Raw genomic sequence first — 27,767 nt, 5'->3', positions numbered from 1 at the left:
GTATTAATGTTTTCTTAATATATTTATCTTTTGAAATATTGCCCATTTTTAAAGAGTAATTTATTATTTAACGTGAAAATTAAACAGCCAGCCTCACTGGCATAGAGGGATAAAGCCCTGAATTTGCACCTTGCAATCCAGGTTTAAGTATGTTCTTGGACACCTGTTAGAACTGGCAAGGAGAAATGTGGCTTTACCAACTTAAGGGAAAAGGGTGGAATGCATATTCTGGTATCTGTTTGCATTGTAGACCTCTTTTTTTTTTATAGAGACCAAAGGTCCAATCGGAGCACTGGCTGGGAGAGTGGGGGCAAGGCAGTCTTGAGGGGTATGTCACCTGTGGAAGTGAGTGACACCCTTTATTTGATGTTTAATTCTCTACTTTGTTCAGGAGTCAGGAAAAGCCAAAAATAATGAAGAATAAAGGTCCAGACTTAAGGACAATTTTTAAATATTCTGAATTCATTATTAGAAAGTTAATAGAACAGCAAATCTTGTGTTTTCTGAAGAAAAAGAATGAAAGTGTAAGTATCTCTTTATTGACTTGACCAGCTTAATCCTTTGGGATTTACTAGAAAATCAAAAACATTTTATAAGTGATTAGGCAAATTCTGGGACTACTGAGCAATGGCTGATGCTTCTTTCACAGCAAGCCCTGAGGCAGAAACAGGCATGTATGTAGGAGTAATGGACTCTAAAATCACAGCCCCCTGCTTCAGATGGGTAAAGGCAGTGATTTCCACTGTTCAGGGTTTCCCCTTTGGAAGAGGAGGAACGAATGGGCTGTACAGGTCAGTGGAGAGAGGAGAGCTTTGTGTAGAATAAAGGTTCTAAAACTAAGGCTTAAAGTATCATATTTCCTGTGATGCCCTTTTCTGTCTGCTACACCTAGAGTGTTTACAAAATATCTTCCCCAGTGTTTGGCTGTCGCAGAACCCATGTCATTCACATTTTTCCTTGTCTAGATGTCTTTCTGATTTGTGCGCTGTACCCGTATCCAGGTGCTTGCAGTCAGCAGACAAGGTTAGAGCCCTAATTTGCCACATGGGCTTCAACTTGAACCTTTTAAACGTCCTTCCTCACACCCTCTTAATGAATTGTTTTCCTGGGGTGTTGGATAGAAAAAAAGATAACCTTCCTGCAGAAGACAACGTTTTGACTTACCAGGGCATTTTCTTGGATTACTTTCTTGTAGACAGGCCTTCACCAAGAGAGTGCCTCAACAAATTTTGTGTGGGAAGCGGTGTCCGTGGGAGTTGAAATGCAAGGCTTGTTGTGGTCCTCAGGATGCACATAAACATACAAGAGATGCTGGCAGTGATTCATGCCATAAAAGTTCTTCACCTCTTATAGACTAGGTCCTCTTCTAGTGGTTAGAAACAACACAACCATGATGTGTTACCTGAACAAGTAAGAGGGTACAAGGTCATGCCTTCTTTGCTGGTTGGCAGTAATGGCGTGGGACATGCTGCTACAGTGACTCTTCAGGCCTTGTACATTCCGTTAGAGAAAAACACAGTGGCATACATATTGAGCAGTAACCGAACAGACCTTCACAAGTGGAAGCTCCACTTGATCCAGGTGTGGTGAACACAAAGTGCATATATTTGCTTCCTGTCAGAACAGACAACTGAAAACATTCTGTTTAAGACATCCTTGCAGCCATGCTTGGAAGACAGTTGCTCCATCATTCTTATTGCCCGGAATTTTCCTATATGTATTTTCACCCTTTCCAGTGATTTCCCAAGGTTCTTCTAAAGATTCAGAAAGAATTACCAGAGATCATTGTGGTAATGTTGTTTTGTCCCGGACAAGGTGAGTTTTCCATTTTAATGAAATTGGCCAAGGACAATTACCGTAAGCTTCATCACAGACTGGAGCTGCTCACGCAACATTGGGGACTAATGGTACACCCTAACTTATAGCAATTGCAACTGACAGCCTGAATGATTCTGTTCCAATAGCTTTTAGGCACTTGTTCCATGAGGATGTGCATCAGGTGTTTTAAGTAGTCCAGAAAATCTGCAACTAGAAAGTCTTACATTTACAAATGGAAACCATTTTCTAGCTGGTGCCTAGGCAGTAACAGAGGTCCCGAAAGAGTTCTGATCCGTCTGATTTTAAAATATTTGTGTGAGCTATTAGAGATGGTTTGTCATATGCTTCTATCAAAGTGTATCTTGTGGTATTTTCAGCTTGTCTGTCCATGGATCCCCTGCTTTCATCTTTTTGTGGACAAAAGGTTCATGTGAGACCCAATAAAGGAAATTCCTCTTCCCTGAGATCTCTATTTTGTTCTTGAAAAATTGACCTTGCCTCCTTTTTTGAACCTGCCTCTTAGGCTGATTTTATAGTTCATTATTTTGAAGATTCTTTATTCATTGCTCTGACATCTGCAAGTTCTAATGGTGGACCAACCCTGTCTGATTTTTTTTCCCCAAGAACAGGTTGTATTATGCACTAAACCATCATTCATGCTTGACGGCTTGACTGAAGGTAAATTGAGAAACAGCCTTAATCTCCCAGTCTTCTACCTTGATCCAAAAACAAGAGAGAAAAGAATACTTTGGATATACACAGGCAGCCCAGATAACTGCATTGATGGAACAAAGCCCTTTAGGAATGCTGAATAGCTGTTTGTCTCCTATATATGGGTTAAGAAAAGTCAATTTGTCAAACTACTGCATGATGGTTGTCCTCTGCTGCTGTTTTCTGTTATACCTACTATGGTAAATCCCTTTCGGTAAGGGTTGTTTGACTAGGGCGCTATTCTCTTCAATGGCATATTGGAAAGGGGTGGACTCTAGAAGCATTTTAGAGGCAGCATCCTGGACCTCTGTTCATACCTTCACAAAGCACTACCAACAGGATCCCTTTCTAAGGACTAGAGCAGGTTTTCCAAGGACTACCAACAGAATTCTACCCAAGATTCTGATGAGGCAGTGACAGCCGTTCAAATTTCTCACTACCTCATTGACTGCACCCACCTGCCATCCACCGGATTGTACATAGTTGAGGTGGGTTTCAGCCTCTGTTTCAGTTGTTGGATTTGGTTTTATGTGGTATTGTGACTGGCTGCAGATTTATGGCTTTGGGTACTTACCTTTCCTTCTTTGTGGAAGCAAAAAACCAGAACACTCACTACTACTTTCTTATTGAATTGGCTGACTGCATTTGCCACAATCTTCATCAAAGGCTGGATCTCTCACACAAGACCAGTGGAGTTTGTTATTCCTCACTCTAGAACAACTACAGCTAACTGCGTTGATGATTCAGTTCTGATAACTTTTAGGCACCTTGTTTCTGAAGATGTGCAGCAGGTACTAAGGAGGCAATAAACCCTGCTACTAGGAAATCTTTTTTGTTTTAATATCTGGAAGAGATTTCCTAGTTGTTGCCACTCTAGTAACCAGTTCCCAGTCTGGGATTAATGTACCACTGGTGTTTATATATATATTTGTGAGTTACTATCCTTAGTACTGTCTTACTCCTTTAGCAATGTTTGTCAGCCATTTTAGCATGTCTGCCCATCAATACTTCTCTCTCTTCTCAGACTTTTATTCAAACTGTTTTTGAAAAGGTTTCTATATTTAAGACCACTTAAAGGCTTGTGGCACTTGGTAGAATATTACCTTTATGCTGGCCAAGTTTAAATGTCCGTCTTCCTTTTGAACCAGTTCAGGTTTTTTTGCTTTTGATTTGGAAGACTTTTCCTTATTGCTTTGACATCTGCAAGTCATCAAAAAGTCGAGAAAATTTGGGACAACAGTGACAGTGCAAAGAACTGGACGTCCCTCCAAAATTGATGAAAAGACTAGACGAAAACTGGTTAGAGAGGCTGCTATGAGACCTGCTGCAGGAATTTCTGGCAAGTACTGGTTGTGTACTACATGTGACAACAATCGTGTATTCTCCATATGTCTGGGCTGCAGGGTACGGTTGCAAGACAGAAGCCTTTTCTTCCACAGAAAAACATCCAGGCCCCACTAAAATTTGCAAAATGGTACACCAACCTCCCAAAAACATGGGAAAATGTGTTATGGTCTGATGAGACCAAAGTTGAACTTTTTGGCCATAATTCCAAAAGGTATGTTTGGCACAAAAACAACACTTCTCATCCCCAAAAGAACACCATCCCCATGGTGAAGCATGGTGGTGGCATGTTTTGGGGTTGCTTTTCTGCAGCTGGAACTGGGGCTTTAGTCAAGGTGGAGGGAATTGTGAACCGTTCCAAATACCAGTCACTTTTGGCCCAAAACCATCAGGTGTCTGCTAGAAAGGTGAAGATGAAAAGGAATTTCACCTTTCACCACGACAATGACCACAAGCATACATCCAAATCAACAAAAAAAATGGCTTCACCAGAAGAAAATTAGTTTTGGAATGGCCTAGCCCAGACCTAATTCCAATAGAAAATCTGTGGGTTGACCTGAAGAGAGCTGTGCACAAGGGGTGCCCTTGCAATCTGACAGATTTGGAGTGCTTTTGCAAGGGAGCGTGTACCATGGTGATAGACTCCTTCCCAAGAAGACTGAATGCTGTAATTTTAAATCAAAAGGTACTTCAACAAAGCATTAGTTTAAAGGTGTGCACACGTATGCAACCAGCCTATTGTAAGGTTTTTATTTGTTCCCCTAACAGATTGTTTTTCAATTGAATTGTACAGGTTATAGCTCACATTAAAGGTGGGAAATGTTTCGAAATTATATATTGTGGGTTTTTTTTTTTTTTTTTGGCACAAAAAACTGGCATTGTAACGGGTGTGTACACTTTTTTTTTTTTTTTTTTTTTTTTTTTTTAAATTCTTTTTATATCTATATCCACTGCATGTATGCATTCTTCTGTTTTCAAATGCTTTGAATCATTACTCAACCTTGCGTGTGGTACTCATTTTTTTCTTCTGGTTACTATATGGTTCCATCTTGAAACAGATTTTGTTTTTCTTTGGGAGCTTCAGTAGTTACCCTTTGGCATCATTTGCAGTTTGCTTATTCTTCTTTCGGCTTTTCCCAGTTAGGGGTTGCGACAGCAGATCACCTGTCTGCTCTTGATTCGCAGTGGAGGTTTAAAGTGTCAAGTTGCCAGCCCAGCGCCCAACCTTCCACAGAAGGCACGCACTCGCACCTAGGGCCAATTTGGAGTGTCCAATCCACGTACAGCATGTCTTTCAGATGTGGGAGGAAACCGGAGCACCCGGAGGAAACCTACACGACCACAGGGAGGACATGCAAACTTTGCACAGAAGGCACCCCAGCCGAGGATCGAACTGGAGAACCTCTTGCTGTGAGGCGGCAGTGCTAACAGCTGCACCACCGCGGCCACCCTGCAGTTTGCTTATTGTGTGTCTTTTTTTTTTTTACTGCTCTATTTTATTATCTTTTGTATGTACCCATTAATGTTGTTGTGTCTTTTCGGCTTTTGATTTTTACGTGCCGAGTTACCAGCCCTGATGCACATCCTTCAACAAAGGTATGGCCATTCACGCATGTCTCCACGCAGAAGATGCTCTAGCTGAGAATCGAACCGGACAGCGTCTGACTGTGAGGCGACATTAATACTAAATCATAAAATATGTATTCTGCTGTGTTTTTAAGTCAGTAGTACCTTTTTCTTCTGTAATACTTAACTTTTTTTTTTTTTTTTTTTTTTTTTTAACATTGTTTTCAGGGTTAACAAAATTACATTTCAGTATCTTTTACAAGTTTAAAGCATGGTATAATTTTTCTTGGAGACCTTGTATCTTAACTGATGTTGCTAATCAGCTGAATGTCAAATATATTATGAGACGACAAATTAGTAATATTGTTTGTAAAGATTATTAATGTTTTAAGTATGGGATAAGTCATGATATTGTCTATTTTTGATATTTGGTATATTACAAGTGATTAACTGCTGTCAGCTTTTGATTGGCTGGTTAGGGCTTAGTAATAGTTTATACAGACTTTCAATGTGCTTTTTTTTAACCGTTAAATTTTAACACTTAGTCCCAAGGCACTGCTTGTATTTTTAAAAGATAAATGAAAAAGTGTTTTATAGAAACTGCTTTTCTAAGACGTTGTTGAAATATTAGCAACCTTGGTGTAGAAAACTTGAATTTATTCATTTAGTTTTAGCTATGTAGAATCCACTTTCAGGTGAATGACTGGAAGAGAATTTTTCCATACAAGAAACTGTTATAAAATCAACGCACAAATTTTTTGAGGTGTTAATATTGAGGAGAAGGTTAATGCAGTAAATTCTGCAGGGACAAACAAGTCTTGCCTTGTAGGAGGGGGTTCTGGAGTAAAGTAGTTGTTTATATAGGGCTCTGGCTGTTCACCTTCAGTTCCCCAATGATCCCATAGTCCAGGAAAATGGGCTGGTCTAGGAATGCTGCTTCAATCCACTAGATGATGCAGGAAATTTGCCAGGGTTCAGAGCAGACCTCTTGGGTTACTCCATCAATTATGGGAACCTTTCGCGAAGTGGTTGGCCAGAACTGGGAGTACCCTGACATGTTTAATTCCTGTTGTGAAGAATTTAGGACAGGATAGTCTGTGACCTTCAAAAATGGAGTAATCTAGGTAGATGTGGCCAGGTCTGAGGCTACTACTGCAGTTGCTTGAAAGAATAATTGTACTTGTTGGTTGTAGTTTGTCTGCTACCCATATAGAGAGCTCATGTCATTTTACAGACTGGAGAAATGTGCGAGTGCTGTACTGTATGTGTGAGTGAGGAGATTTGGCTAAATGGCACTGTCCTACTTTTTAATGTCATGTATACAAAAGGTGGGTTAGTGGGCATAGATACATAGGTTACACAACCACCAGGGAACTTAATGCTATCGCAATACCAATGAGGCAGACACGGTGGTCATTCATGGTTCAGTTTTCAACTTTTGCCAAGGGCAACAAGGCAGGCACCCATAAAGGCTCCTTTTAGTGTGCTTCTGCTGTTTTGGTCCAGAAATCAATAGCACCCCCAAGGCTTTGGCTAGCTTTTGTTTTCTTTGCAGTTTTTAATCCAGTCTTTCATTGTTGTAGTGCAACCCATTGTGTTCAGTTCGTCTGTGGGCCTTCATTTTTCTGCGGTAGAGGATTTTAATGGGAAAGCACTTTTGTTGCTTAGTACCTGCAATTGAATTTTGTCCCTGTGAAACGTGCTTTCTCAGAGACTAAGTGTTGTTGGTCCCCTTGACCACTTCAACAGATGTTTCATTCTCGGCTAGGCTTTGAAAAGTCTACCAATGAATCTAACAGATTTTGCCAGCATTTCATAATAAGGGTATGTATCCACATTTGAGCCCTTGCTGGCCATAATTTTAATAAACCCTGATTTGTAGGTGTGCAGTCTGTTCTATTCAAGGGAGAAATCTTCACTTGGTTGACTGCATAACCAGTTTATAATTGGTTTGTTGTTTCTATGTTTTTCTTGCTTTCTGCAAATGCAATTGTTTTACTCTAACACTGTAGTTCATACCTTGTCTTGGGTGTTTTTTTCATCCAGTTTATAGAAATGTAAGCCCTGTTGAGCTCTAAATATGTGGTCCCAGGCTTTAATGGATCTTTGCTAACTTTCTCTTTGGTAATTCCGTTATGCTAATCTAATGTACTCATTGACTCCAGTTACCATTAAATTTGTGGGAGCAGTTATCTTCTACTTATAGTTGCCCACAGTACCACCCAGGGTTGTCATAGCATTCAGCCAGGCTGCATCCCCTTTTCAAATCTGCCAATGTCTTCTTATAGGCCAGATGTCCTAACTTGCTCCATTTAGCATTCCCAGTGTGTACATTTTCTTTACAGAGGTGCGTTATTCCTTACTGTTTACTCTCCCCTGCATTTTGCACATCCCAGTTTGCCTTTTGATTAGGCAGCTGAAGCTGTGTAAAAAAAAAAAAAAAAGTAATACTTTTAGAGCTTGAAATGGAACCGCTGCAGTCAGGCCTCAACAGTGTCTTATCTGATGTCCTTCAAGGATGCATCTGCAGTCCTAACAAATGGGTTGTCCTGGCCTCAGGCAGCCCTTCGGTCGGCCGGATTCCAAAGTCTGGGTCTGGCCTCGGCTGGTGTCGCACTTCACCCGACGTCATAGCTGCAGTTCTTCGGGTATAAAGGCATCAGCCGATGCCATTTTCCTCAGTCTTTCTTGCTGCGTGGCGCCCGAAGCAGAAGCTGTTCGCAAGTGCTGGTCGGTCAGATCCAGAGATTACTACTACCGAAGACTTCTAAAAAGCTAAGTACTCCGTTGGGGACTCTCTCTTGCCTCAGCCGATGTCAGAAAAAGTGAATAACTGTTTAACTTGTGGGGAAACAAATACCTCATAAAGACTTCCACTCTTACTGCCTACCTTGTTTAGGCCCAGACCACGACGTAGCAGCTTGTTTAGCCTGTGCTTCTTTCAACCGACGGACGCTTAGACGTCGGTTGGAGTTTGCAGAGGAGTTTTTCGGCTCCGCTTTTGCTTATATCATGCCGTCGGAGACTCCGACTTCACATTTAGCTAAAAAGCGTAAGGAAAAGGACCGACACTCGCGGTCCGCGGTTTCGGCCGAAACCGTGGTTAAGCCAACCGCGAGTGTCTCGGTTTCGGCTGAAACAGAGTCTGCGGTTCTTCCTTCGGCCGAAAGCATGCCTCCTACTACCGAGGCCTCTTCTAGCATGGCTGAATCTGCTACTGAAATTCCACCTGCTCTTACAGTTTCTCAGGCTTTATCAGATACTATTCCCCTAGATGTATCTACTCCTACACGTGGAGCTGCTAGGCCCCCTGCATCCATGTCAATTAAGGCCTTTGCCAGGGCTAAAGCAGCTAAATCTTCCAAGGCCGTGCCTACTAAAGCCCCCTCTCACAGGCCTAGCTCTAGTACTCAAATGCTTAGTCCTAGCAGAGGATCTCATTTCTTTGATCAGGGGATCCCAGTCTCACCCTGATAGGGCCTCTCAACCCCCTCCAGAGAAGAGGCCTAGAGCAGAACCCCCTGAGCCAGTTTCTACTGATTACTCCTCAGATGAATCAGAAAATACAAACCCTCCTGAGGGCCCTTATTCTCCATATGAGGACTCTGATGCAGAAGACTCCATTCCTTCTGCCTCTCCTCCTGAGGAATTTTCTTTTGGGGAAACCTTGCATGCTATGAGGGAACAATTTCAATGGCAGGGTCAGGATTTCTCAGACTCTAGGAAAAGGCTTAGGACTTTTTTGCATTTGCCACAGCATAGGCCTTTAGCCATTCCTCCAGTACTTACAGTTGTGGATGATGCATTTAATGATGCTTGTACTGCTCCTGATTCACTCCCTCCGGCCCCTGCTAAGCCCGACAGATACTACAGGGTTCCGGACACACACAATCACTTGTATAAGGCTCCTTTTGCAGATCCTGAAACTATTTCACAGGGCCCCAAGGCTGTAGCAGCTACCTCTGCCAAAACCCACTCCCCTCTGAAAGGGAATCTAGGGCCTTGGAGAGATGGGGTAAAAAAGTTTATACTTCTGCTACTCTTTCGGCTAGGGCCTTAAACTGTCAATTCCACATGATTCAGTATCAGGAATTTATGTTAGATCAGTTATCTAAAAAGTTGTCCTCACCTGAAGCTTTAGATCGAAAGTCTCTTCAGGAAATGGTACATAACATACAGCAGGTCAGTAACCATTCCTTAAAATGTGGCTATGATGCACTGGAGTCTTCCTTTAGATCAGCTATGACTGGTACAGTGATCAGAAGGCATGCATGGTTAAAAGAGCAGTCATTACCAGACCATGTAAAATCAAAGCTCCTAGATGCTCCCATGGATAAACGCAACTTGTTTGGCTCTCCTGCACAGCAAGTGCTGAAGAAGGTGGAAGAGAAAGCAAAATCTGTCCAGACAGTCAAGGATTTCTTGCAGGTCCAGCCTCCAAGGTTTAGTAGGAACTGGCCTTCCAAGAATTGGTCCTTTCCAGACACCAGCAGAACACAGAGAGGCAGAAATAGGCGCCCAAGAGGCAGAGGTCAATCCAGAGGTGCCTACAGGGCACGTCAGTGGCAGCCTAACAACCAGCGAAGTACTGCTGCAGATCCAGCCACTACCACTTCCACAGGACAATCACAGTGACTTGGCTCTGAAGCCGCCTACCAGGGAACAACTAGAAGCACCCTTAGGCGGAAAGCTAGCCTTATTTTCAGTAAACTGGCATTGCATTACAGGAGACAAATGGATTTTATAGACAATAGACAAAGGTTACAGGTTTCACTTCCATACTCTACCAAGTAAGAGAGGAATGCCAAACCTACCTCCAAATCAAATGGCAAACGCTCTAGAACAAATGGACAACTTAAAAAGGATGAGAGCTATAGAAAAGGTACCATCTATGGAACAAGGGCGATGAGAGCTATAGAAAAGGTACCATCTATGGAACAAGGGCAAGGATTTTACTCCAGACTTTTCCTGGTGCCAAGGAAGGAAAATCAATGGGGACCTATTCTAGACCTGTCCGCACTGAACACATACCTCATTGTCCCAAAATTCAAAATGCTGACTCTACAGCAGCTTCTTCCCATGCTGGGCAAGGAGTCTTGGCTGGTAACTCTAGATCTCAAGGAGGCATACCTGCACGTCCCCATACGACCAAATTGCAGAAGATACCTCAGATTTCTTGCAGGATCAGAGCATTATCAATTCTCAGCATTGCCTTTTGGCTTATCTACTGCGCCCAGAGTATTCACGAAATGCCTGGCATCAGTAATTGCTCATTGCAGGCTCCAGGGAATTCAAATTTACCCTTACCTGGACGACTGCCTGTTACAAGCGGACAACAGAGACAAATTAACAAAAGACTTGAAAAGGGTCATTCATCTACTGCAAGCCTTGGGATACACAGTCAATATAAAAAAGTCAAGGCTGTTGCCATCCCAAAGGATAACCTTCTTGGGTGCGGAACTGGACACATCAAATCAAATGGCATCCCTCACAGCAGAAAAACAAAAGCACCTTCCACTCTACTTCATGGCATTAACAACGCAGAACCAGCTTACAGCAAGGAAAATCCTGCAAGCCCTGGGTTACATGGCATCCTGCATAATATTGATCCCACATGCCAGACTGCATATGAGGAAGTTGCAATGGTACCTCAGGAATTTATGGTCTCCGCACAAGCACAGCCTAGAAACCCAAATTCCACTAATTCCATGCCTGAAGCAAGAATTCCGATGGTGGGCTCAGGCCTGTCAATTGAACAAAGGACTGCCCTTCCACAGCCCTCAACCAAGCCAGACTATCACCACAGACGCCTCAGACCTCGGTTGGGGGGCACACATGCTGGACAAATGCATACAAGGCTTATGGACTCAAGACCAGCTAAACCTACACATAAACCAAAAAGAGATGCTGGCAGTAAAACTGGCAATTCAGTCATTCAGTCCGTTTCTCCAACAGGGACAATTGCTGATAAGGACGGACAACACCACAGTTATGTGGTATATCAACAAACAGGGAGGCACACATTCATATCCTCTATGCCGGATGGCAATGGATCTCTGGAATGTGGCCCTAAGCCTCAACATACAGCTCAAGGCAATATTTGTGCCAGGAAAAGAAAACATACTAGCAGACATCTTAAGCAGGACTACCACGGATGCTCACGAATGGATGCTGCATCCAGACATCTTCAAATCCATCACAAGGAAATGGGGACTACCAGAAATAGACTTATTCGCATCTCCACACAATCACCAATTGAAAAAATTCTGCACAAGGACATACAACCCACTTGCTTGGAAGGTGGACTCCCTATCTTTCAGTTGGAAAAACCTGACAGCATATGCATTCCCACCTCTTCCTCTGATGCACAAGGTGCTATTGAAGATCAAAGAAGACCACCCAAGGATCATCCTGATAGCTCCAGACTGGCCGAGGCAGCACTGGTACCCACTACTGAGGAGTATGTCTCGGGAACTCGCATGGCCTCTACCCCTGGTTCCTTTACTGCTAACACAGAACAACTTCAAAACCCTGCATCCGAACCTGAAAACACTGCAGCTAGCTGCTTGGAGCATTGCATGAGACAAAATAACCCAGATTTATCTCAAAGGGTTAAAGACATTATCTTGGAAGCTCGCAGACCCTCAACAAGAAAAACTTACTCAGCGAAATGGAAAAGATATCTCTTTTGGAGTGCAGCAAAAGGGCAAAATGTAGCACTGGTAAACATAGCTAACATCCTGGAATACTTAGCAGAACTTTTCCACAATGGCCTATCTTACTCCTCCATTAAGATTCATGCGTCAGCTATTTCAGCAGAATACAACATAATTCCTCCTGTCTTCTCTCATCCTCCTCTCAGGCAGTTTCTGAGAGGAATCAAAAATGTAAAGCCTCCAAGGAAGCCACCATTGCCTACATGGGACTTGAACTTTGTACTAGAAAAGTTGACACTTCCCCCTTTTGAACCAGCAGCAACAGCAGAATTACAGTACTTATCATGGAAAACTGCTTTCCTGCTTGCAATCACTTCAGCAAGAAGGGTTTCTGAATTACAGGCATTAATGGCAGTGCAACCCTTCCTTATCTTCCATCAGGATAGAGTGTCCATGAGAACTAATCCTACCTTTATGCCAAAGGTGGTCTCCAGGGTATCTTTAAACGAAGCAATCCACCTACCTACATTCTTCCCCAACCCACAGAACAGGGAGAAAGACTGCTGCATACCTTGGATGTGCATAGGCAATTGCGCTACTACCTGGACAGAACCAAGAACAATAGAAAAACTGACCAGCTTCTGGTAGCATATGCCACAGGAATGGAAGGAAAAGCAATTTCAAAACAGACAATCTCAAAATGGATAGGAAATTGCATTAGATTTTGTTATTCTTATCATGGAAAGGCAACTCCAGAAAATATCAGACCTCACTCCACAAGGGCTACAGCCACTACTACAGCTTTTTTACGAGGAGTGGCTACAAAAGACATTTTAGAGGCTGCTACTTGGAGCTCCGTGCATACATTTGCCAAGCATTATAATCTACCCTTATACTCCAGATCCCGAGCAGGTTTTGCCACTGCTGTTTTGCAAGGGATCTTAGCTACACCATAATCTAGTTAGGGCCTCCTCCCCCAGTTTGGCTATGGTATTCTACCCATTTGTTAGGACTGCAGATGCATCCTTGAAGGACATAGTACAGTTTTGTACCTTCCATAAATGTAGATGTCAGAGAGGTATGCATCTGCAGTCAGGATTACCCACCCTCCTTCCCCTCTGGTACTCCTAGGGTATTTGCCCATCTTGTAGCTAGCTGGGGGAATCTATTATGGTGTATTTGTTTGTATATATATACAATTTGCTCTCTGTTGTTTGGAAACATTTGCATTTATCCAAATTTAGCCTTCCTAGAGGGCATCTGGCATCTGGGGCAAGAAACACTGAGGAAAATGGCGTCGGCTGATGCCTTTATACCCGAAGAACTGCAGCTATGACGTCGGGTGAAGTGCGACACCAGCCGAGGCCAGACCCAGACTTTGGAATCCGGCCGACCGAAGGGCTGCCTGAGGCCAGGACAACCCATTTGTTAGGACTGCAGATGCATACCTCTCGGACATCTACATTTATGGTAGGTACAAAACTGTACTTTCATTGTCTTGCTATATGTAAACCACTTGGAAACTGCATGGAAAAAACACATACTTTTTTTATTAGATTCCTCGGCTCTGGCACTTTTGATGGGTAGAGAGAGGTGAAGGCCATCAGATAAGGGTTCACAAACCAAATTGAGGACTGATTTTTAGTATTCTTGTATATACAGTAAGTCTTCAGCTGAGCATTGGAAACTTACTCTACTAGAGAAATAACTTCAGTACTCTTAAAATGTACAGTGTAGAACACTTGTGTTGCTGGGATTTTAGTTAATGCACATACATTTACCATTACAGAGTGGATATGGTTTCCAGAGACAGCACTCATTTGGTAGGAATATCATTCATACCTTTTGTAAGAATTGTTGGGACTGTAGAATACTGGAATGAACGTATTTATTTTTTAATTACCCAGAACTGTGCTGACCCAGGTGCCAGTCTCTCCTTTTATATGCCAAATCTTTTTGTACCTTTCAGAATAAAAGTATGCATACACTGCAGTTCAGTTAAGAATGCATTATTATGTACAGTGGTGGTAGATGTCAGCAGTTTCCGAATAAAATGTTACTGTCTCCACTAACCGTGCTGATTAACTGAAATCGTATGTAGCATCTGCACTAATTATACTGGCTGTAAATTCTGTACTCAGAACATTATTATGGCTGTAACTTCTGCACTCGTATTCTTTTCCTTCTGAATAATGCAATTGGTATTCTGGAATGATGGATATTTGACCTGACTTCAACACTCAACTCTATAGAGTGTCTGTACCAAACGTCTGAGGACTGCACTGCAATGACTTTCATTTTTCAGTCCAAATGAGCTAACTAGCTGTGTCTGAAGCCTCTCCTACTAATACCAAAACCATGTAAATTTCGACATGCCTCTTTAACCTTGGTTCCCAAGCCTTGTACCATCTAAACGTGATCTTTGTGTCCGCACTGAATGTGTACTGCACACTCTTAGCACATTTTATTCTTATCAGTATTCTTGACTGAAGGCTACTTTCATTGATTGAAAGTGCATTCACTGAACGTGTATGCAAAATGTGAAGGTCTGCTTCAATATGCTTGCGTTTCTAGACTTATGCAGAGAATACATGTAATAAAAATACCTGATGTTACACCTTTTTTGATGAATACTTTGCCCTTATCATTGTTCCCCTTTTGATTTGCAGTCCTCTTTGGATTGAGGTACAACTTATGTCATTATTCCATAATGTGCCTTTACTGTAAGAGTAATTTTGTATAATGTTTGATCTCCAAAGCTGCTTCTTACATTAAATCCATGACTGCTTTGCCCAAATTTTTGCTGCTGCTTTCCTGAGTAATTTTGATTAACAGTTTTACCATCTTTTGACACACCTTTTACTGTCCACATTAAGCCTGTTTGCTGCAGTTCTTTTAGAACTTCAGTGGTCTGGAAGGAGCTATGGTCCTTGGTGTTGTGGTGTTTATCTTGTAGGAATGCAAAAAATCTGATGCCACTGATTGATGTATGTAGCTGGTGATGTTATGTAATCTGGATCTGAGAATGTTTCCTTCATAGACCAAGCTTTGTCATGATTTTCCTTTTTGTACGTTTTGTGTTCATTAACATGTTAGAGTAACCAGCAAAAAGAAGAAATAAGATAAGTCTTTAAGTGCAATTGTATTTGAGTTCTGAGTCTCTAATAATGGGTGTGTCCTTGTTCCCATTTCACTCAGTTTGAAGGTATGTCAGGTGCATTACAGTTAAAACTGTACAACGATCTAATATGATGTATTTTACATGTTTGCAGGAGAAGAGAATAGCTCTGTATCCTTACCAGTGGTATCTGATGGAACGGGATAGACGAATATCGGGTGAAAATTTGTATTATAAGTCGAAGGTAACTTTTAAAATGTTTTAATAATTAAATGGTATATGCCCACTGCTTGCTAACTTTTTGCACCTTGGTTATTGTGTATCGAAGCACAGATTATAGCTTAGTGCTGTCATATCACATGCAGTTCAGATTTTTTTTCCAAAGCAAATCTCCTTTAAAAAAAAAAACAGTTGCTGATCACAGCTTGAATTTGTGGTGCAAAATACTTGTGTGTTGTAAAGTTTCTTGTTGATTCTTCTACCATGCCATTACTCTTAATTCACCAGTGAACCATCTAGTTGATCATAAATGGTTAACAAATAAATTTGTGCAAAAACTTTCACAGGTGATTTTTTTTTCTTCTCTCGCCTGCATGTCTTACCCCTTACTTTTATCCCTTTTATTAATACATGTTAACATATGATGATGCATCTTGGGGAAATGCACCCATAGATCCCACTTAACTGGAGTAGTAACTCTCTCACTGTTCCGTTAAAATGAGAAACACTGGAGGAATTAATAATTTGTAACCTACATAGTTGATAATAATCGGGTTACATTGAATTGTTATGTAGGAAAGTCTTTTTTAATTAACCTCTTGCTGTCTGAATGACACCGTATTGAGGGCGGGTGTAACTGGAACCACAGTTTTATTTTACCAATGTTGCGTTGTGTCTGGTTTTCCTTTTCCAAAAACAAGCAAAGCCTTTTTTACCCTGGAAGGTAGGTAGATGACTGGTGGTGGTGAGGGGATAGGACTGTTATTAATGGAAACTTGCTTGTGTTTTGCAAGGGTGGTGGTGTTTTTTTTTTAGGAGGGCGTTCTACTTGTCTGCTATTTAAACGAAAGAAAATGGAAGTAATCTAAATAAAATTGTGGAAAATAGTATAGGAGTTTGTATGAGGGGCATGTCTTGTTTGCATGCAGTGTCGCCTGCACAAGATTACCTTACTATGGAGAGTAGCAAGTTTTGTACAAAGATACTGCTTGCTTGCATGCAATATTACCTGTCATCTTATGAAGGCAAGCTGCTTAGGAGATGCTTGATAATGCACATTGAGTGGAGATCGATAGTCTGTCATTGCTAGTGTAAAGTAACCTGCTGGAAGCCATGAGTTTGCAGTTACACTGCAGATTGAGAGCTAAAGTAATTAAGTAGTTGAATCTAGCTTCTGTGTTTATTGACTTTGGAAGTTTTTTTTTTTGTTTTGTTTTTTATTTAGTAATAACAAAATCTAGAATGTGCACTGAAGTGCAGGTGTGAATTTAGTGAATTTATTCAAAGTGACTGCAGGAGCTTTTAAAGGCTGCTGTGACTTGTGCAGAGACTGAAAGGTTTTGTATGTAGGCTGCACTTTTCTGTGCGAGAAACCTGTTGGGATTTGGAGTTTGGGATGTAAATGTTACTTGTTCCATGGTAGTACCACAGTGAAACTGATAGTCGGACAAGATTCCAATGTTAAAACTATTCAAGGAGTTGATGTGTGCGTAGAGTAACATGCTTTAAAGATATTGAGATAGTAGTTAGACTTTGGGTTGAAGTGGCTTCACTGAGATGCACCTTGGTTGTCATTGTAAACGTCAACTGAATATGTAGGACTTAAAAAGGACAAAGGGATGTGTACCCTTGGCTTAGAAACTTTATTTTGCGGTGGTGGTGCTGCGGTAGCATTGTCGCCTCACAGTAAGACGTCCTGTTCGATTCTCAGAGCGTCTTCTGTGTGGAGACGTGCGTGAATGTGCATACCTTCGTTGAAGGTTGTGCATCAGGGCTGGCAACTCTGCACGTAAAAATCTACTGCCAATTATTAGCAGACCGGAGTTCCGCTGTGGCGACTCCTAACCGGGAAATGCCGAAATACAACATCATGACAGAGTGAGAAAGTCTGCAAAACTGTACCCACAATCTCATAATAAAGTTCATTGACATTTTGGTTGTTGGATAATCTTTTTGTCACCTTCCCAGCAAATTTCTTCTGTCTTCTTTCCATGTTTATTGCTTTTTTTTTTTTTTTTTTTTTCATAGGTTCATAGGTTCATAGGTTTATACTAGGCTATCTGCCCTAAGGCATTTATAAGCCTAGCCCAAATTATTGTGGCTTATGCCACCCCTTATATGAAAAAATACTGTGCCCATTAGTTTGTTGTGCCTCTGTCCAGCAGTGACCCAGAGATGATTCTTATTTCCTCAGTAACTTTTTAAGTGCCGCCTTCATGCCTGCCCCCATTTGTCCCATTTCTATTTGTTGATCAGGTTAGTCCCCCTAGATTAGTAGCCTGTCTTCAGGGAAGACCCAGGGTAGTATTTTATTTATACTACTGCTGGAAGTTTGGTGAGGACAGTGGGGAACGTGTTCCTACTTTTTTTTTTTTTTTTTTTCTTCCGTTAGATGCCATGGGATCTTTTGCATCTACTTGCACTACCACTAATTTAAACCGATGGGGTCTTGAGTTAACATTTCCTCTGAAGGCCAGAACAGATACACACACACTTTTTTTTTGGTTTCTCTGTTTTTTATATGCTATTTTATTTTGGTATTTTTGGTGACTTGATATTCACCTTTGTCAGGTGAGTCATTTGGGGTAGTTTGTTTAAATGTATGTGTAGCTATACACACACACACACACACACACACACACACACACACACACACACACACACACACACACACAGATGTATAGTATCCTCCTGATTCTGCACTGCAGGGTGAGCAATCAGTCTGCCTGGTGTGAGAGTAGAACCCCCAGTCTTCTGCACCAAAGGCGAGTGTGCTGCCTGTTGTGCCATTGATGCTTGCTCTGTTGTGAGGCAGGTGGTGGGAGTCCAGCATCTGAGGCAATGTTGTCCATTCTTAAGGCTGAACTTTTCTTCTAAACTCTGATTCCAGTGCTCATGCCAAGTGGCACACTACAGGTTCCAGTGTGTAGTGTTATTTAAGAAGAGTGTCAGTTGCTTTTCCAAGTTCCATAACACCACTGAAGGCCCTACTTCCCTCAAAGTAAGTACTCCTGTAGAGTCTGTCTCCCTCTATGGATTTTGTCAGGTGAAATGTACGCTGGATGGACACATTGTCCTTTGTGAGAGGCGGGCAGCTATTGCTTTGTCATTTCTCTCATCTCTAGCATCTGGGTCATTGGGGCTTTGTATGCCAGTGGAGCTGGCAACTCCATGTTATCTAGTTTCTTAATATAGTCAGTGTCTCGTGTGAGCCTTGGCCCTCCTGGCAGTCAGTTTCACAGAAATGAGCGTCCTAACAAGTAATTACCCCTAAAGGAAACCATTGTGTTTGTTTTTAGGTCCCACATGACACCCAAAACAGGTTACTTGTGAAGGGGGATCAGTGACGCTGCTAAGGAACTGTAGAAAAGTTCTGTAGAATTTCTGATGGTGCAGAAGTTCCAGAAATTGGAGCAGAATTCCTGTACCTTAGTTTCTCTGTGTCTATCTTCGAAAGAGTAATGTAGGGTTTCTTGCAAAGAATGTAAGAAAACTCATCCAGTTAGCAGTAACCATCTCCGGCTAGTATGCTCCTTTCCTGACATAGCAAAAAAAAAAACTTTGCTTGTTAATGGTGAAACAGAGTCTGAGACCAAGTCACTTAAATTTACAGGCCTTGGTCTTCCTCTTTCCATCACTGATGTCCTACATTAGGTAGAGAAGATCCCATTTTTTAAACGGGGACAGTAGCTGTACACTACCTCAGCCTTCCCAGGTGCGAGTTTTACATTATTATCTTATTCACCGAGTTCCTGTAGAGTGGTGACTGCGATAAGTCAGCTGCCAAAATGTTGGTAGAAGATGCATGCTTTACTTGCAGTCCTACCACCTTACAGTCGGATTGCCCCTGCCAAGCACATCCATAGTAGTGATGGTCCCACCAACGTATATTAGATGCATTTTCAGCTGATGTCAGTGCACTAGGCATTGGCTGCACCCACACCAGTTGGTTCCATCAGATTTCATCTACTTGATATCCGTTGGGCAGGTTCCTGTTCCTCTTGCATCTTTTCGTCTGGTGGCTTTCCTTTTCCAGCAACCTTATTCGCATATGTAAGGCATAGCTTCACTTGTTTTAAAGAGAAGCCTATTTGTATTTGCCATATCCAGCTGTTATGGACTGTTTTCCAGTAGCTGCATTCTGCTGTCCCACTCCTTTACAGTAGCCAGCTCAAGCTACTTGTTTGAGAGTTGCCTCATTGCTTGCAGAAGTACAACTTTCAGCTCTTGAATTGGCTGACCATCCTTCAGCCAGAGTCTTTGTCTTCAGATTCTTTAGCTGTTAGGAAGCTTGGGAAATTTATCCAAAGGGTTAAAACATTTAGAGCCCCCATGGTTATGAACATATCTTGGAGGATGTAGGCTACAAGGAAGAAGCTTGTTGTCCTCTTGCCATGCATTGTCCTTATTTTTAAAGACGCGAAGAGATGGTGGTAGTTGTCCCACAGATTCCTAGTACCATAGCCTCTTCCAGAAGAGGCTGTAAACAGCCTGCAGGACAGCATAGGGGTTATTCTACCCTTAGTAAATACCTTGCAGGATCAGTGTGCAGACACCATGATACTGTGGGCCAGAGTCCCAGGCTAGCAGCAGCCCTTAAAAAGAACCCAGGTACTAAGTCTGTAGCAGTCCATCTCCCTGAATAATCCAGGTCTTTTTGACATATTGAACCACAAAACTGGAACTCAGCAGACCACAGAATAAACCAGAAGAAAGTGAGCACTCCAAAGGACACCAACTTTATTCCACAAACAGTTAAGCGCTTTCCTCTCCACTACAGGGACTTCCTCAGAACAAAAATCATAACCTTACCCAACCAAATTAAATACACCCATAAATTATTCAATTAAGCAACAAAATCCTTAAAGCAATATCATAGCTTCCAATATGACATTCACCACCACATATTTAAAAATCTTAAAAACAAGGTTTAACAAAATGTTACATTATTTTATGTGTAAAAATGTGTTTACATAAGTAACAAGCCAAAAATGTTCCTAAAAACTAATTGTTTATGGATGCCTCTAGGTATTCAGGTATTAATGAAACCATTAGTATTGCCAGTATTCTTAAACTTGATCAAATTTCAGGTTAGTTTTTGGAGAGCTTAGTTTTTAGGAACCTTGTTAAGATTTTTAAATATGTGGTGGTGAATCATGTCATATTGGAAGCTATGATATTGCTTTAAAGATTTTAATTGTTGCTTAATTTAATAATTTATGGGTGTATTTAATTTGGTTGGGTAAGGTTATGATTTTTGTTCTGAGGAAGTCTCTGTAGTGGAGAGGAAAGCGCTTAACTGTTTGTGGAATAAAGTGTTTGTGTCCTTTGGAGTGCTCACTTTCTTCTGGTTTATTCTTTTGACATATTGGCAAACTAGGGTGCTTGGCACTGCTTGCATTTCCACAATATCAGTAATGGCATTGACCTGTTTGATATGCATTTTCAGCAAGATTTATTTCATGGAGTCCAGTGCTCTGATGAACAAATCCTGGCTGCTGCCTTTTAACATGTAGGTGGATTAGACTTCCTGGCCCCTTCTTAGTCACTGCTTTGCTATAGCAAAACGAGCAAGGGCTCACAGCTAATAAAAACACAGCATTAACAAGTATGAGTTACATCAAATTAAAATATAATAAATACACCTTATACTTTTGAAACAATTTAGTATGTGTTCTCAATATATTTACAAAGGTAATCACAGCAGAGAAATTGAGAAACATAAAGGTATTCACTGGTGATTTCTGAGAGTTTTCTTTGTTTATAATTGTCCCATGGAGTGGGCTTTTATCCCATTTCTTATAGGACAGTCTCTTTTCATTGGCTTTTAGATAAATTAAGTAAAAACAAACTGGCAACGAGGAAGGCTAAACAAAATTGAATGTACACTGCAACACTAAAACAGTGCAATAAAATTAGAATAAGCCCTTTTGCACCTGCTCAGGGTGCTTAATAAGATCTAATCAAAATGCAATACCTAAAACAGTTAAATACTAAAAATTACCACCTCAAACCCTATCCTCTTAAGTCCGGTTTTAAATGGATATGCTCATTTAAGCCTCTCTACCTCGTAGCCTGTAACAACATAAGGTACTCTGTGTGAGTCCTTGTATAACCAACCCTGTCAGTTGAATGATACAACTCCAAAACAAGAAATTTAAACCCATGCATACAATCTACATTCGCAACATGATTACCTAAGACATTCCTAATGTTGCCCATATTAATACTATACAAATTATCCCTCCTAAGATCTCTAAGGCAATGATTGCTAATGTTACATGGGGAAGACCAGTCTTCACAGATTGCCAAATAACATCCTTTAGTACCACAGTCTGCATAAAAATTAAAACTCGGATACACACGCTGTCTCAGCATTTATAAACATTGCACCCTCTGCAGGGATAAGTACCTTTCCTGTTTGATTTCAGAATTCTCATCTCTGTGTTTAGAGGTTTGTAAAACAACGTACTCTTAATCGAGGTACCATTTTTAAAGGAAAAATGAGGCTGCTGTCCAAGTACTTTCATTTGTCATCCGACATAAGCAGTCTCCATTGCCTCCTATTATCACAAATGGAATGAACATTTATTAGAATACATCAGACACATCTTTATATCAAGCCTCGGCGTCCTTCCCCTCGCTAGTACAATTCATTTCACTTAAATGTGGTCTAGCTCTATTTTGTCTACTAGATAAAACCTCATCTTGTACTTGAGATGTCCAATTCAGAATAGCCCCTCTGATGAAACTCTTTAGATAAAACATCAAAGGCGGCATACATCTTACTGTCCTTAGTATGGAATCTAGCACATCTAAAAAAATTTACTTTTCATAACATTTCATTTAAGATATCTAGGCTGCATGCTACGAGCATAGAGTTTATTTTTCTTACAGGGTTTCCTATAAAGAAATGTATTGATACCTTCAGGGTTTTTAGTGATGCATACATCTAAAAAAATAATGATTGAGAATGAATTTAAAACAATTTGTTGTATGTTCTAAATCTGTAAAGTCGCACAGTCTCCAGAACCAGCCCAGATAAAGAAAACATTGTCCACAAAACGACCCTACTGTAAGACAGAACTGTGATGTATATTCCTCTCATTGAACACGTACTCAGATTCCCTGCGAGCACCATGTTTGCATAGCTGTTTGCATGTGTGGATCTGATGGTAAACTCTTAACCTTTCTTTGATCCGAAGAAAATTTTGGATTCAAGATTTTTGTTTTCTTATTCCCTTTAATGGATCCAGTGAAACCGTAGGATCCAAAGAAGGTCCTTAAAAAGATTTCTCCGAGGTCTTGGAGGAAACTGAGCTCTGAGAAGAGTAAGGTACATTTTTAGATACGTCTCCATAAATGACTTCACCAAAAGAGGAGGGGAATAGCCCTTTCATAATGAGCTTGTTTTTGTGTTCAACCAACTCCCTGTAGTTAAACGCTTGACCTATAGCACAACTCTCCCATAGGTGAAGTAGACAAAGGCAGTGCACACACCTCCTTTGGATCCTAAGTCCTACTTGGATTTGACAGGCTTGGCTACTGTGGTGATTAGTTCCTTACTTTCCAATTTTCCCTTCCCGCTCGACTTTTTCCAGATGTGAAATTTCTTGCTCCGCAAATCCAGATGGGGGTCTTGCCAAGTCTGTCCACTCATGGATTTGTGTGCGTGTCTGTTAGTCTAATTTGGCCTTTTTCATACCCGGCCAGTGATACCCTTAAGAGGTTTGCAATCTGATCCAAAAAAAGGTACCCTCATTCACTCTGGTCATCCCTCACCATTTCTGTTTAGATACTCTCAGATCAGAGTGGGTTTGAGACACCAAGTCTAAGGGGTTTGCTTCAGTCCCGACCTTTTACATCGTCCCATCCCCTCGGAGGATCAAATCCTTCCTTCCTTGGAATCTCCGGTACTGAGTAAGGTGGGGGGGGGTGGTTCCCTGATTACGTCACTTTTCTCTAATACATTACCCAGGAACTACCTTCGATCCTACCCACAGACACAGCCGTTCAATTTCTAAAGTACATTTTAAGAGGTTAAAAACAGATTTCATTAAAGGATTATCTAATTTGCTTTCTGGAACCAAAACTGCTATGGCTTAATCTTCAGTAGTCTCTCTGACTACCCTACGAACGATATCCAGTTCTTCCATGAGCCCTTATCTTGCATACTTCAGAAGGTGTCTCTAAGGCTGCAGGTTCAGGCATTTCCATCAGAAGACATGCGTGGATGCACCTCTGTTTTCTGCTGTCTTTTTCAAGTCCTCTTTCGTCAGTGCTTCCTTTTGACAGTTCTCCTTGGTTTGGCCCAACGGGGCAAGGATGGAAAGTCCCCATCTGCCGTGGGCATAACTTTTTCCCTCCTCTCAACAGATGTTTTCCTAGTAATCAACCGGGAAGTTGATGTATGTGTTTCAAGAAGTCTTTGGGTCCTTTACAGGACACATGGAGGTAGTTCCCACCAAGGTAGAGGGAGGGATAACTTAAGAACTCCCCAGTGGCAGAGGACTCTGTAAATCCGATGGTCTAGAGATGCTTCTGTTTAAACCCTGCCAGTGCTCCTGCAAGGAGATTTTGACACCTTCCTTTGCAGTTAGTTAGGGGTTTCTTATCTATGCACCAGGAAGCATAGCTAAACATTAGTGAAGGACATTTCCTTGCAGAGAATCATTTGCAGAGGTTATATCATTACCTTCCACCCCCTGTTACCCAAGAAGCAGCAATACTGGACTTCAAGAGCAGCTTGTCAGCCAAATGATCCACCAGATCAGTAGAATCCGTAACTCACTCAAAATTCTTCTAGTGCTTAAATAAAACAGGATACTGGAATCTGTGTGTTGAACAGTTCTGTTTGGCACACTAAGCTCTAATTAGTCTTGGTTCACTCCAGATTCCTCTTTTTGAGCAGGACAACTGGATGGGATTGATTTTTGACCTTCAGGCTTCGTACTGTCACATAAAATGAACAGACAATCTAGGCGGTAGTTGCATTTTAGGCTGGGAGCCAGCCATTACCACTTCAGAGCCCTGCCCTTTGGCCTCACCATAGCCCCCAGGGTAGTCACCAAGTGTATCGCAGTGATGTTCAACACAGTGTCTATGCTAGCATCTCAACCCCTTTACAGAGTACAAACAAGGTCAAGAAAATTAATTTGTAGTACCAAAATACCAGCAGGATTGATTCTGCAAGTTCTGGAATCTGTTAATGTCAGTAGTTCTACTTCCTGTACTGAGATCTTACTTGGTCTGTAGTAGATGCTAAGAACACAATGATAAATTCTCTCTCAACCTATGTTGATAACCTTAGACTACCTGAGTTATCTTTATTTCTCCGGGTGGATGCAGTCAAAAGAACTATTGCTTTCTCCACCAAAAGCTACAGTGATCATGGATGCTTCCCAGATTGGATGGAGTGGACAGTTCCTGGGGAATACAGTCCAGGGCACTTGGCCTCCAAGGTGACCAACTTGCGGATACTGAAGGTGAAGCAATGGACTATTTCTTCCATCCGCTTTGTAATTGCAGCCCATTTTTCTGTGAAAGTTCAGTGTGATAGCAGTCAGCCTGGGCAGGTAAGTGGCAAACATGGTCTGTTTTTGAATATTCACTTACCATAAGGACAATTTTCATTCTGTGCCCAGGAGTACAGGCTTGAGGCAAATGAATATTGCACATTTAAATGGAAGAAACAGTTTGTGCAAACTAAATATGTACAACAAAAACAAGGTGGAAGAATATAAAACATGGACATTTACAGTACATCTTAATAAAGATTACTTCAGAGAGCAGCCACATTGAAGAACAAGCCATCCTCATTGTACCTTACTGAACTCTCCTAAGATGGTTCCCCTGCCTTTGATCTCTGTTTCTGTACTGACCTTCGGTTTTGGATTCAACTTCAGAATTTCTTTCTCACTGGATAGGTATGATTCATTCACGCATCTCTAGGCTAAAACTGACTGTGTGGTTTCTCTGGTTACATTGATAGCCAGGCATGCTATGCTTTTTCACCTGTCCCATTCTGTTATCTTCCCATAACACTCTGTGAGGAATCTCTACAGAAGTTTATGGAGAAGATGTTTTTTTTCTTTGAGTAGAGCAGTATCAGGTAGAACATTTCCCATCTCTGATGCATTCTGTCTTTGAATTTCTAGTGAGTTTAGTTTAAGAAGGTGCTAGTTTATAGAATGTCTAACTTCTACTCGCAACCTTTTTCAAATATCTATGTGGGGTTTCAGAATTCTTCCGTGGCTTCCTCGAAACTTTGCAAAGTATTTTTTTTTTTTTTTTAATGTTTCTCTTCTACTTCGACCTCCTTACAAAGATCTCATACCACCGTAGACTTTAAAGTTGGTATGGCAAACCTTGACACATTCTTCTCTTCAAACCACATCCAAATGTAATCACAAGTTTTTGACCTGGAGCACTAGCCTTTTAGTTGCATTTCTTCCACTGGAAAATGTCAGAACATCAGACATTATATTTGAGGTCCACAACTTTGATTTTCCACATGGATAAGGACACTTTACATACCAATGCTTTCTCCCTACATGGGCAGTGTCAGAGTCCAGCATTACCCAACCAATTAACCTGTCATTATTTTTTCCCAGACTTTACAAATAAAGGAGGTACTAGATGTTTATAGATAATGGTGTTTCTACCTGCACAGAACTTGCAAATTAGGAAGATGCATAAATTCTTGGCTTCCTTGACGCATCATAAAAATGGGCAAATTGGTCCCAAACATAACTATAACCAAGCTGTTAAATCTATATTTCATTTTTCTGCATTAAATTGCATCTTCCCCTAACAAACCAATACAGGCTCATTCAGCTACACCTATGACTACTTCCACTATATTCCAGTCTAGACTACACATAAATTTCAGTTATGGAGCCACTACTTGGTCAGATCATCATACCTTTGTCACTCGTTACAAACTTGAGCCGGTCTGTAGGGGAAGAGAGGCATATGGTTCAACCATACTTGGGAATTTCCTTCATTATAGTCTGCCCAGGAGTTTAGGTAGCTGGGGACTCTGTCTCATACACTGAGAGAATGAAAGTTGACAGCATCAGATAACGAAATTATGTACTTACCATAACTTTCCATCTGTATTGTCCATTGTCTTTCTTCCTCAACTCCCCACCCTCCATCCATCTCCATTTATCACAGGTGAATTCTGGAGGAACGAAGTTCTTGGGGCACCGTATGTCCCATGTGTTGAACTCTAATGGTGACTGTTCTTGTTTGCAGCTTGACATGAAGACCATAAAGATCTGAGGGATGTTGGGGTGGTGCATTATAGGTAGGGAAGGTGCTAGAGAGTTTTTGTGGCCATGAGCTAGAGTAACGGCTGAGATGGATCAGAGTATGTAATCCAAACCCGTGCAATGTGGAAGAATGAAAATGGACAACCCAGGTGGAACGTTATGGCAAGTACATAACTTTTTTTTTTTTTTTTTTTTTTCCTGTCTTGGTTACTCTGGATAGGAGTAATTTATTAGGCTTAGCTGAGGCTTTAGTGCAGGCTGTTGACCCTTCTGTAGGGTTGTTTGTCAAAAGAAAAAGGGATTCTTCATGCTCTAAAAAAAACCTTGAGTTTGAACCTCAAAATGATTGTGGAGATGACAAGTAATTTGTGGTTTCACAGACTTCTGATTCAGATTCTGAGAAGTGTGGTTTTGGGAAGTACTTCTGAAGGATTGTGTCTGAAATTATTTCTAGAAATACTCTGTTTTAGCAGGAAAACAGTGATGTTTCTAAGTCCTTTAGGAAATACTTTGTTACAACTGGAATTTCAAAAAGCTTACTCCTGTTTGAAGAATGTTTGTCATGGCGTGCAGCTTCCCTGACAGCCATCCAGATTGTCGGTATACCAACCAGGGATGAAAATATACTGGATCTGGTTCTTACTAATTTGGGAGAGTGCTGCACAACCCCAGTGTAATGTTTTTTCTGGTAAGGTCACACCCGCAAACTGGTCTCCTTTTTGAAGTAAAAATAAAACCTGAAACCCCAGGTAACTCTGAAATATTCAGGTACTACTCAAAGGCTAACTTCCTACTGTTAAGTGATAACCTGGCAAAATTTCAAGCCCTCATAAACCCTGAGAATACTGCTGCCTACATAGAAATCCAATGCAAGCATGTTTATAGTTGCATAGAGGTAGCTGTACCAACCAGCAAGAAGTACAGAACTAACTCAAAAAAAATAATGTAGCACCCTGCAGGATAAAAGCGTGCTTATCAAACTAAAACAACTAATAAACCCTATCAAAGCTAGATTTTGGGTAAATTTGGCCTCCCAGGCCAAGGGCAACCTCAAGGCAT

The 27,767-nt window shown here is 41.2% G+C and overlaps 1 protein-coding gene across 1 annotated transcript in view; it reads left to right on the top strand.

The window, feature by feature from the left end:
• NDUFA1 (NADH:ubiquinone oxidoreductase subunit A1) overlaps positions 1-27,767 on the top strand; it is a 54,065-nt gene that overhangs the window by 21,303 nt on the left and 4,995 nt on the right. Inside the window, exon 2 of the mRNA XM_044057359.1 lies at positions 15,368-15,457. Within this exon, the coding sequence (XP_043913294.1) occupies positions 15,368-15,457 (90 nt within the window). The remainder of the gene's footprint in view (positions 1-15,367; positions 15,458-27,767) is intronic.

Source organism: Protopterus annectens, chromosome 15.part0, assembly GCF_019279795.1.
Source record: "Protopterus annectens isolate FY-2018-M chromosome 15.part0, PAN1.0, whole genome shotgun sequence".
In the NCBI taxonomy this organism is placed as follows: domain Eukaryota; kingdom Metazoa; phylum Chordata; order Ceratodontiformes; family Protopteridae; genus Protopterus; species Protopterus annectens.
The sequence above is the reverse complement of the archived record's forward strand: the minus strand, read 5'-3'. Positions and strand labels throughout refer to the sequence as shown.